Source organism: Coregonus clupeaformis, unplaced genomic scaffold, assembly GCF_020615455.1.
Source record: "Coregonus clupeaformis isolate EN_2021a unplaced genomic scaffold, ASM2061545v1 scaf1602, whole genome shotgun sequence".
NCBI lineage: Eukaryota > Metazoa > Chordata > Actinopteri > Salmoniformes > Salmonidae > Coregonus > Coregonus clupeaformis.
Window position 1 is genome coordinate 91,829 of NW_025535056.1, and position 12,605 is coordinate 104,433.

At 42.0% G+C, this 12,605-nt stretch overlaps 1 protein-coding gene across 2 annotated transcripts in view; it reads right to left on the minus strand.

Annotated features, from left to right (window-relative positions):
* The window catches only part of LOC121561778 (uridine-cytidine kinase 1), a 42,133-nt gene extending 30,728 nt beyond the window's left edge, over positions 1–11,405 (minus strand). For both annotated transcript variants that reach the window (XM_045218478.1, XM_045218477.1), the window contains exon 1: positions 11,245–11,405. In XM_045218478.1, coding sequence (XP_045074413.1) covers positions 11,245–11,331 — 87 coding nt within the window. In that variant the 5' untranslated portion in view covers positions 11,332–11,405. The remainder of the gene's footprint in view (positions 1–11,244) is intronic.
* Positions 11,406–12,605: the final 1,200 nt, after the last annotated feature.

The following is a 12,605-nucleotide window of genomic DNA, read 5'->3' on the forward strand; positions in this document are numbered from 1 at the left end:
CCTGGTGCTTGCTGGACTTTCTTGGGCGCCCTGACGCCTTCTTCACAACAATTTAACCTCTCTCCTTGAAGTTCTTGATGATCCGGTAATTGGTTGATTTAGGTGCAATCGTACTAGCAGCAATATCCTTGCCTGTGAAGCCCTTTTTGTGCAAAGCAATGATGACGGCACATGTTTACTTGCAGGTAACCATGGTTGACAGAGGAAGAACAATGATTTCAAGCACCACCGTCCTTTTAAAGCTTCCAGTCTGTTATTCTGACTCAATCAGCATGACAGAGTGATCTCCAGCCTTGTCCTTGTCAACACTCTCACCTGTGTTAACGAGACAATCACTGACATGATGTCAGCTGGTCCTTTTGTGGCAGGGCTGAGATGCAGGGGAAATGTTTTTTGGGGATTAAGTTCATTTTCATGCAAAGAGGGACTTTGCAATTAATTACAATTCATCTGATCACTCTTCATGACATTCTGGAGTATATGAAATTGCCATCATCAACACTGAGGCAGCAAACTTTGTGGACACCAATACTTGTGTCATTCTCAAAACTTTTGATCACGACTGTAGAAATAGCCTACATAAAGCCAACACATAAAAACATTGCAGCCTGCAGGTACTGTATACGCATGGCATGTCTGCAACGAACTTGAAACATTGTATCAACTATCAACTGGGTCACCCAGAAACTTGCACTAGCAAACTTGAAACATTGTATAACATATTCTGGGCCCTCAGAGTTTAGAGTCAGTGAGTTCGGGACAGACACAGCTGCAGGCTATTTGTAAAAGGTGTATTTTATAACGTTTCCACTGGATCAGAGCATGACATTTTTCCCTTTCATGCTGAGTGGTTATCGAAAGGAAGAATGCTGGAAATATTGTTCAAATACTTTGAGGAACTTTTGTCATTCTCAATTGATTCTAAAAACAGACTTTGTTAACTTGATGTTTGAGGTGAAGAAAAATTACTTTGAGAAGCTCCACAGCTCATTAGTGGTGGTGAGTTAAGACAATCAGAAATACTGTCAAACATCCCCAAATGGGCACATTAATAGGCCTGCATTTGCGCGCAGGCCAGGTAGACTAGTCCTACTTCTATATGCGTAATCAGGTGCGCGTCCTTAATCAACATTGACAGGAGCGTTTCAAACAAAAGACGATTAATAAATTGACAAAACTCGTAAATGGAATGAAATAAACAAAAACTTGTTTCTCACAAGTGTAGCATAGGTTGTGGGTTCTGCAAAACACATGTCCACTCTGACAATGAGAACGGTAAATGGCTGTAATAATAATAATATATTGAATGCATAAACAGAAATGACCTTTAACCAAACAAACATTGCAGATTAGAAATTATGGGAATTAACGGTAGGCTAAATGTAGGCTACTATTGGTGATATATGAAATGGGGAATTGATAGACACAGCAAACAATCCACACAATTAAGTTATGAATCAATGAATACCCACGAAATGGTGGGAGAGAGCGCATTCTGGAGAGAGACGTGCCTTGTGCATCTGAGCCACAATCCCCATATTCTTGGACCATGGCATCCCCGCGGCCTCCTCAATGGATTAGTCCACTGAGACAGGCACAAATCAGACAGGTGTCTCATGTGCCATGAAAAAAATACAATATATTTGTAACTGCTTGTATGTTTTCAATGCAGACCCCTTTTGTCATACAGTATTCCAAATAAAGCACCCAGAATTTATGAAAGTTGCACAGTGTACCCGTAATCTTGTAATAAATCAAATCTAGTGAGACATAACTTGACATTTCTGCCATCCATTGTGACATTGTGGGAGGATAACCATCCTTCCAATTCATGGCAATGCATTTCTTAGCAGCTATAAATGCTAGGTTACACAGTTTCTTCTGATAACAGTCTCCAATATCAACATTTCCAAGCAAACAAAAACAGGGAGAAGGGAGAATCTGAAGACATGCTGAGATAAAAGATTTCAGCCAGCCTTCACAAGATCATAACATATGCAAATATGTCCCCTTTAGTGTTTTACACCTCCAGCATTTCTGAGTGCATGATATTCAGTTTCACTGGCATATAGTATGTTCTGTGGATGGTCTTAAACTGCAGTAATTTATGTTTGAGATTATATGAGCATGACTGGGCATTCAAAATACTTTATCTGTATCCATTCATGATCATCAATAGTGTCTCCCAGGTCTTCCTCACATCTTTGTATGACATGTTTTGTGTCATCAAGAAAAGTCTCTATCAACCCTTGATACAGTTTGGAAATCAACTTTAGAGGTTTGTCACACTGCCTTAAAATAGTTTCAATCTTCAATGCTTCTGGCTTGTCCAGTGTTTGCTGCACAGAGAATAAAGTGTTGTATCTGCAAAAGTTCACCTCAGCGTCATCACAGACTGGTCTTCCCTGGTTGCCTGACCCTGCTGAGACCCCTGTCACCATCTGATCCTGTTCAGATGACAAAGAATTACCTCTGTGTACATTTATACATTATATTATCCAAGAATAGAATCAATGGTTCAATAATTGAAATTAACATTATTCCCAGATCCGAGACTGTAGCCTACCCATCAACTCAAGATGTAACTTTGTATCCATTGACTGATTGTTATAATATACTGCAAAATTCACCTGAGCTCCGTAGACTGGTCTTCCCTGGCTGTCTGACCCTGCTGGGACACCTGTCACCATCTGATCCTGCTAAGCCATGATGAGCATAGTGTTGTGTACTGACTGTGCACCATGACAGTGTAGCCTGTAGAGCTGTTTATAGCGTGTCAGTGTGAAAAGTAGGGAATTAGCTAGGGAAACTGACAGATCAATAAGGTTACATTGCTATACTGACTAATAAAAACTCACATTGCGCTGTCAAAAAACTTCAGAATATTGATCTTCAATCATTTGGCCGCTAGTTTCATCATCTGATTCAGGTCTAGTGTGATTGAGGCAAAAATAATAGCTAAAGTCAGTGAGCTAACCAGCTAGCTAACATTAGCCAACTTTTGGCTAGCTCTAATGGTACCTCATCCCTATATTGTTTTTATTTTGCTCTTTTGCACCCCAGTATCTCTATTTGCACATAATCTCTTGCACATCTAGCATTCCAGTGTTAATACTAATTGTAATTATTTTGCACTATAGCCTATTTATTGCCTTACCTCCATAACTTGCTACATTTGCACACACTGTATATATATATTTTCTGTTGTATTTTTTGACTTTATGTTTTTTTACCCCATATGTAACTCTGTGTTGTTGTTTTTATCGCACTGCTATGCTTTATCTTGGCCAGGTCGCAGTTGTAAATGAGAACTTCTTTTCAACTGGCTTACCTGGTTAAATAAAGGTGAAATAAAAAAAATAAAAAATAAAAAATCAACTGACTGAAACTAGTCAAGTTAATTTACTTTAAAAATACTTTGTTTAAAATGTCTGTTAAGTCAAACAGCAGTTACCTTGCCAGCTGCATCAGTCAACTAAAGAGTAGCCAGTTTCTGCTCTGCATTTTGTTATTTTACAACTGGGAGAAAAAGTGCAACACACAGGAGACAGCAGCTGCAGACAGCAGCATTATGCTGATCCAACCTTTCAGAAGCTTTGCCTTCACACAGCCTGTTTGCATGCTCTGTGGTGTCCGCCAGCCCTAAATCCAGCCGTCTGAATCCGCTGAACAGCTTACCCGACATCTCTGAGGCATCCGCATGGTCCTAAAGCACACAGAGGCCGCTTTTTGTATCACAGTGCAAAAATAAAACGGACAAAAATGCAATTTTAGAATGTTGGGGTGTTGTCCCCGTCCCCTGTCCCCAGTGAAAGTTGTGCCCCTGGTGTGGACTGTACGTTTTCGTTTGTGAACACACCCTTCTAGGACATTCACAGCCACAGTAGCCTGTGGTCATAACGTTTCAAGTCACCTCATGGGGATGTCATCGATTTAAAATGCAGGCCTGCCTGTGTTTTAGGGCCTGAAGTTGTGTAAGTCACTTACTAATGACTTTTCACTTTCATGCAGGCAGCGGGCAGCCAGGCCACTGAAGCCCAGCCTATAATTTGGCCTCTCTCATTTGCTGGGTGCTAATGATTAGGAGAAGACAGGCTGGAAGCAGAGTTGATCTATGGAGATGGAGACTGAGGTTCGTGGGTCACAAACCATAAACCCCAAGCAACCAGAGATCTCTCTCTCTCTCTCTCTCTCTCTCTCTCTCTCTCTCTCTCTCTCTCTCTCTCTCTCTTTCGTAGTACAGTTTTGGGGTCTGCAGGGGGTGCAACACCAGTGTCCTTTCCCCATTTCACTCTTTCTCCCTCCGTCTCTGCTGCAAGCATGTTGGTGGGATCCCATGAACTTCGTGGGTGAAAAGAGAAGAGTGACTGAAATTTCAGAAGGAAAGTATTCTACCCCTGAGGTAAATTGGAGCTTGAAAAATGTTGTGCCATGTGTCTAGCTAGCTCAGCATTTCTGTCACACTATTTTCATATGAAATTTAAACTAGAAATCCAAATTGTTTGTGTTGCAGAGGTAGCTGGTGGGAGGAGCTATATGGCTGGAATGAAATAGTTGGAACGGAGCCAAAGATGTGGTTTCCATATGTTTGATGTGTTTGATACCGTTCCATTTATTCCATTACAGCCATTACAATGAGCCTGTCCACCTATAGCTCCTCCCACCAGCCTCCTCTGGTATGTTTGTGCTCTACATAAGATGAGTCATTGGATACATGGGTTCATGTTTGGTTGCCTAGCCACGCAAAGCCTTTGTAAGAGAGAGAGAGAGACAGAGAGAGAGTGAAAGAGTGAGACTGAGGGAGAGAAGGATTTCCTGATGAAAATGAGAAAGCTGCTGTGATTTGTCTTGTGGTGAGAGGGGCAGGTTTAGCGACTGAAAGTGACCATAGGCTATGACCCAGATTGATCCAGAGATCTGAAGCCATGAGCCAACAATTCATCCCCTCTACAACTTTTGAAAACATTTTTCTTTCTCGTTCTCAATCTCTTTTTCATTTTCTGGTCTTCTCTTTTTTTGTAATGATACTAATTTAACTGACATGGAATGAAATTATATTTGTCTCAATCTAATCCATATCATATAAATATCCATGAAATTACACCAGACTTCCAACAAAATCTGATTAAAGCCATGAATAGCCAACATGCCCAGCCAGCAGTGAACCAGGAGTGAATTCATTACCTATTCAAGAGTGAATTCAATACTTATTAACTTTTATGAATGTGGATATAAGCATTTCAGAACAGGCCAGGTTTGTGAGACGTGCAGAGATGCTTTAAACATAGAAAGGTCAAGGGTCAACTGATGGATGACCCCCGTGCTTCCATTTACAGCACAGTGGGTGTCTCACTCTCTGTTTGTGTGTGTGTAAACGTATTCCTGTGTGTAAACTTACACCTTGGAGTGTAATTACGTTTCAACAGTGGCATTTTCACCAGAGGAAGGGAGACTTCACTGGGACTCAGAGTTGATTCGTAATACTCCTGGAGTTGTCGTCTTCTATTAGCACCAGCAATAAATCACACACGCACGTGTATGTGTACACACACACACTTATTCCATTTCATAAGCCGTATAGTGGCTTGAGTGCGTGTGCCAGTATGAAACATGACATTTGGGAAATGAATGGCTGCTGCATTTTGCCTTGAATCACAATGAATACCAGAACATTGAGTGAAAGGAATATGTTCGCCAAAGCCCAAAGGAACATTTTTGGAAGGGCCGTTTTTTTTGTTCTTCCCATTAATTGTGAGTTTCTACGGTGTGTGACTGCAGCGAGATGGACCGAGCGGACGGACACTCCAGATCATTTAAAAACCATTGACTCTTCAGCAGCCAGACCAAACCACAGGACTCCAGACCACAGGACTCCAGACCACAGGACTCCAGACCACAGGACTCTAGACCACAGGACTCCAGACCACAGGACTCCAGACCACAGGACTCCAGACCACAGGACTCCAGACCACAGGACTCCAGACCACAGGACTCCAGACCACAGGACTCTAGACCACAGGACTCCAGACCACAGGACTCCAGACCACAGGACTCCAGAACACAGAACTCCAGAGATGGGTAAAGCACACTTACCTGGAGCCAGTATGACCAGTGCTGAACCTAGGATGACAAAGTACCGTATCTCCCCAAATCCCCATCACACACACAGACACGCACGCTCACATATGCACACACACACAGAGAAAAATTTTGAAAAACATAATTCCACTTTGACATTATGCGCTATTGTGTGTAGGCCAGTGACAATAAATCTCAATTTAATCCATTTCAAATTCAGTCTGTAACACAACAAAATGTGGAAAATACTTTCTGAAGGCACTGTATGTACTTTGTACTTTAACAATGTGCAAATAGTTAAAGTACAAATGGGAAAATAAATAAACATAAATATGGGTTGTATTTACAGTGGTGTTTGTTCTCCACTGGTTGCCCTTTTCTTGTGGCAACAGGTCACACATCTTGCTGCTGTGATGGCACACTGTGGTATTTCACCCAGTAGATAAGGGAGTTTATCAAAGTTGGGTTTGTTTTCGAATTCTTTGTGGATCTCTGTAATTTGAGGGAGATGTGTGTCTCTATGGTCATTCTCTCTCTCTCTCTCTCTCTCTCTCTCTCTCTCTCTCTCTCTCTCTCTTTCAAGAGAGTATCGGTAAAGTCACAATTGCTTTACGAAAAAACCAAACTCTTCTCTTCACTTCCTCTCCCTCTCCTTTTCTTTCTTACTGTCTTTCTGTTCCTGCCATGACTCCTAGTTGACCCCTGACATGGCTCTGGTTAGCCTTGTGCCCTCCAACCAGATCCTCCCAGCCCTGACCATGGTGGAGCCAGGAATCTGTGATCCTCATTGGTTAGAACGCAAATGGAAGTTCAGTGGGGGTTAGAACATTGGACTCCAAATGTGTGGTCTTGGGCTTTGTAATTCTATAGCACAGCAAATATAGGCCTGAAAGTTATCAATCATCTTTGCACTCATCGAAGGAAACGGGTATTGCTAACAGCTTGTTTCACTTGGCTATTGCATTATTTTCTTGGTAACAGATGTAGGTTTTAGTATGATGCCATCCTATTAACTGCTTCAGCTGACAGTCAACTCCATCACCATTACATCTCTTTCCTCCCCTCAGTACTATTAAAAGTAATGTTGGACATAGTCCGGTTACTGTCCGTTGTCCAGGAGGACAGAGAGCGGAGGCTGTGTAGTGGTGTGTAGTGGATAGTGGAGATCCTATGGGAAATCATGTTTTAGAGCCTAGCCAAATAGACAGCGTTAGAAACAAACAGGCTGTTTACGACAGGCGGCTGCCAAGGGAGAGGTCTTTATTAATGTTTCTGTTGCATCATGGATGGTCAGGAGAATATCTAGCCTTGCTCGGTGGACACATTTCCTCAGAGCATGATGCTGGCACATTTGAGTTATGGGGTGAAGCGTTATGGCCGAGTAGAAGGGGTAGGAAGGTGTTGGGACTGACTGTTCCATTTTACTGTCCAGGAGAGGATGGTGCATCCCATATCCCATTTTCTTTAGGACCCTGTAGGGCTGGGCCTTGGACAAGCATTCTATGAGAATGACTTGTTAAAACATTCCTTTTTAATGTTAATTCAAGCAAAGGGACAAAGAGATTATGGGATACAGTACTGTATGAATAGTTTTCCATGAATTCCATCATAGAAATAGAACAAAACCCAACTATAACACAAGGTTATGACTGAAATGCCCTCTCAAAGTGGTAGAGAAAAATAGTTCTAGAAAATGATTGACTGTTAACTGAGAGCTTTGGATAAGTATATATAGGCCTACTTTATTGATATTGGCCACTACACTTCAGACTGTCAGACCAAAATGTTTGGCTTCTTATTTGATAAATCGTTTTTTCTTAAATGTTTCCCTCTGAAAATACACTCAGGTGTTATTGTATGGGAAAATCAAAAGCGAATAGCTACTTGAGACATTTTGTTGTAAAGTTCTCAAATGGCTTAACAGAAATGTCACAATAATATGGATGGAGGTCTAGTGATTGTATTGTTTGTTTCCTTATGAAAACACACAGAGCGTACCCTGTTCCTCTGGCACAGTGATGTAATCGTGTGGTGGTCTAAAACAAGTGTATCATGCCTCACTATGTTGGTTTGAATGTGAGGTTTAGCAAAAAAATTCACTGTTCGGAAGTCATTTTCCCAAACATTTGGTTGTTTTACGTTACCCTACAGTTTAATACAAACCCAAATCAAATAGCTACAGGTAGCCTACTACTGAATAAAGACCTGGATAAGTAACAGGCACTACCATAATGTTTGCTGAAGAAAGAGAAAGAGAAACCTAAGTAAGCTCTATGTTGCTCCCTTATTTCAAAGCCTGAAGCAGCCAGCCATAGTTGTAAAGGTCACTTGGGTTTAGGAGATTACAGTAGAAATCAATCTATTTCTCAGAGATTACTCCATTATGACCATCATCTGACAACAATAAGGGTCCAGCGGGCCCCTACAGATCAGGTTAGATTAGAGTGACCAGTGTGGCCCTACAGATCAGGTAAGACTAGAGACGACCGGCTGGTCTGTCTCAGTGGGCTTGGTAGTGGAACCAGCCAAGGGACAACAAGGGGATTTAGCCTGTGTCCCAAATGGCACACTATTCCCTATATAGTGCACTACTTTTGACGAGAGCCCTATGCCCTGGTCAAACGTAATGCACTGTGTAGGGAATAGGGTGCCATTTGAGACAAAGGCTATTTAGAATTGAGCTCTTACTCCTGAGGGGACAAAACATCCAACCTCCTATGCCTCATGGACTACTGTAGCCACAGGGGTGAATCGAATTAAAGCAATCGGTCATTTGATGCATGGCTTGAGTTCCCACTGTGTTTTGTGATGCTTGAAGGAATTGGACCTGTTTCGTCGTTTCTGAATAAAGGAAAGAGGAAAGAGTTAATTACTTGCTTGTGTAATTCACTTGAGTCACTTGCTTTGGCAGTATATGTTTCCCATGCCAATAAAACCCCTTTGAATTTAATGAGAGAGAGAGAGAGAGAGAGAGAGAGAGAGAGAGAGAGAGAGAGAGAGAGAGAGAAAAAGAAAGAAAGAAAACGGGACCAAGCTCAGTGTGGGTGGGCTACGGGCCTCCATAGCTCCATAGGCTAGGTGACTGAAGAAAGCTAATCTGCTTTAGCTCAACACTAAGCCACTAACAGGATCAGTTCACCTGTTAAAGCACTGCTACACAACACAAGGTAACACAGGCTGCTGTCACGCTCCACTCATACACTCAATGACAAACACACTATGGGACCATTACTTGGGCCAAAAACTTTACATGTGTTTTTATATAAGTAACTCAGTTTGGTGTAAATCATGCACTGATATCAATGGTACATTTAAATAAGTAAGTGAGAAAAGTGAGTGTGCATAAATTAGAAATCGTCCCTACAGTATGTGTTCTTTATGTATCAATTTAATGTTGCCCTCATCAATGGTCCCGTTCCGCTCAGTTGGTAGAGCATGGCGTTTGCAATGCCAGGGTTGTGGGTTCGATTCCCACAGGGGACCAGTATGAAAAAAAAGTAAATATGTATGCACTCACTAACTGTAAGTCGCTCTGGATAAGAGTGTCTGCTAAATGACTAAAATGGAAATGGTCGTTCCTAGTTAGGGTTCTTTCTCAGTTTTAGAATTGTGATCTGTTTCCCTCATCTTAGTTCACATGAGGGCGGAGTAGTCTACAGGTTAGCTACCAGCCCTTAGATACATGCTCCATAATCTGCAGACGGCACCACACATGGCCCCACAAGCCATGAATGTTGTCCCTTGTGACTCAGTTGGTAGAGCAATGTCAAGGTTGTGGGTTCGATTCCCATGGGGGACCAGTATGAAAGAAAAGAAGAGAACGGAAATGTATGCACTCACTACTGGAAGTCGCTCTGGATAAAAGTGTCTTCTAAAATGTTAACTTTTAAATAATTAAAACAGCCAGCCATGCCATATCTCTGTTTCTGCAGTTATGGCGAGGTATGGCATTTTCTTTGGAGATTGTTTTGGGTATTTACCAGACTCAGGGAGGGACAGGCAGCTAGCTCATGGCAGTCACACCACACAACCTCTGACTGGTCCCCTGTTCACGTTCTGCTGGAGTCATCAGACAGGCTAGCCACACACTGTGACCCAAACTCTTTTTCTCTCCCTAATTTATACATGCAAAGGTCGCCTAGCAACTGCTACAACACCCGACCCCCACCTCACCTCCCTCTCCCATTTTACCGCCTCCTTCTCTCTCTCTCTCGCTTTCGGTCTCTCTTCCCTTACCTCAGTAATAAATGTGCCATTTCCAGTCTTTCCTGGCTCCAAAAGCCACACTTTCGTTCTCTCCAGCCCCTCCCCTCGCAACTCTCTCTCCAGTGTTCAGTGGGAGTAGGCTCTTTGAAGAGCTGTTTTTCGTTTAGTGTTCCCAATATTCTGCCGTTATTTAAAGTACTTTAGTCTATTTATTTAAATCAAATCATTCCCACCTAATTAGTTAAAGTTGGTGCATATTTATATTTAAACAATAAACCAAATTATTTCAGTCTAATTGTTTAACCAGTATTTTGCAGGGTCAAACATCAAACGCCACAGTTCAATCATATCAGCTCAAACGTTTCAGTTCAGTCACACTAGTCATTCATCACAACCAAGCTAAGAGTGTGCAATAATTCTAACTAGATAGCTAGCTGTATACCATTAGCTAGCTAACTTTAAGTGCCTTAAATTTATGAAAACAGACGTTCGTAAATTATTAGGCCAAAGAAAATACTAATTGTTATCACGTTTTGGTACAGGGGCGTCTGCTCTCAGTGCATGGGGAAACGAAAGCTAACGTTTCCGACTAACGTTACTGTTTGTTGATGTGACCTAAAATTAAAGGCGCTTCATGGTCAATCTCTGATCTGCCGTGCAGTATTTACGGTGATATGGCCTCTGCAGAAGTTAAGGCATTCATGCTTTGCGGCGCAGAGCTGATGTGAAGGAAGTTGTCAAGTTAGTGAGTTTGTGTTTACACAGGACCTTCCGCCTCAATCATGTCAATGCGGAGCTATACGGAGCCTTCCGCATTGTTACAACACGGCGATGCCGCACAGAGCTCAATCTGGCCACCACCATTACGGCGCTCCGACCACATTTTCGGATCAAGCATAAATTGGCTCTTACTAACCCATACAGCTAGATAAGGCACGCTAGCTATTATTAGTTACCTACCTTGCCACTGGCCGTTCCTCCGCTAACACCGATCAGAAACGGACGGTGTCTTGGCCGCTCCATCTCGAACGGTCTGATAGCAGTCATATCGGGGCAATTTGTCGAGTAACAGCACGCTTGTTTAGCTAGCTTGCTGCCTTCTTCTTCTTCTTCTTCTATAAAGATTTATGGAAGACTACACCTATTTGTGTATTGCCGCCACCTCTGTACGGGGTCCTCTTCTTTGATATTATGGCGGTCTGCAAACAAATGCTATTGGTGCATGCCGCCACCTACTGTTTTGGCTGTATATCAGCCCAAATAATTAACAAAATAATACAAAACAAAAATCAATGCGCTCCTTTATTCAGATTCAACTGCCAACGCCCATCCCTGCAGGTTCTGGGGCCTGAGAAAAAAATAGCATCTTCGGACAGTATTCTTTGCACCGTTTGGGCAGTGAAGTCATGGAAACCCAAAAACCTTTCAGCCGCTGATACTATTATGTCCAGTTTCTTGGACTTTTTGTTCGTTTGTGCAGTACAATTAATCACATGCGCGATAAACACCATAACATTCACCTTCTTCACAATCAGCATATCAGTTTCCCTCAACTGTTGAACAACACTCTGAATCTCCCCAGTCTAGCTGCTTTATAAAACAATAATCTGTTCACGTTCATACGTGTAACAACGCGAGAACACGGACAAGCACTTCCTTCAGAAAAATAATGTTTGTAAAAACGTCAAAATAAGGGTCCTCATTTTGAAACTCATGAAATAAGTGTGAAAAAAATGCTGTAATGTTGCAATAATACATTAAATTGGCCACCATGCAGTTTTTGTAATGTTCTATTGCCTAGGCCTACTGGTTCTCTGAAGCATCCTGAAGAGTTATGTAGTGTCGAGTAAAATGTTGCTAGTCATTGCTGTAACAAAGGAGTCCGCTCATACTGAACCTTTGATCATACGTTTATTCATATCACAAGCTTTCAGCATAAGTTTTACAGATGTCATGACACCCGGAGAATGGCGTCCCAGATTGCAATGGCCGCTCTAACCTCTTCGTCGTTTTTACCCAGTATATATAATCTTCCCAAGATATGGGTGGCTCCCTCTACTGTCCAATCCCCTGTCTACAACACACAGACTTCTCTGTCCTATCCGGGGTGTCACATTAAAACCATTCCCTCTGACACTAAAATAAACATCCTCTCCGGTTCCACTTAAAAACATTAACAACGTCATAATCTTAATACACTACATTCCCCCCTTCGAGACGAACTAAAAGTCTCGAAAACAAACAGAATAGGATTATGACAAGTAACAATTTATCTTATTGCGTATCTTTAACATTAAACCAAAAACATTTTTCTCTAGAGT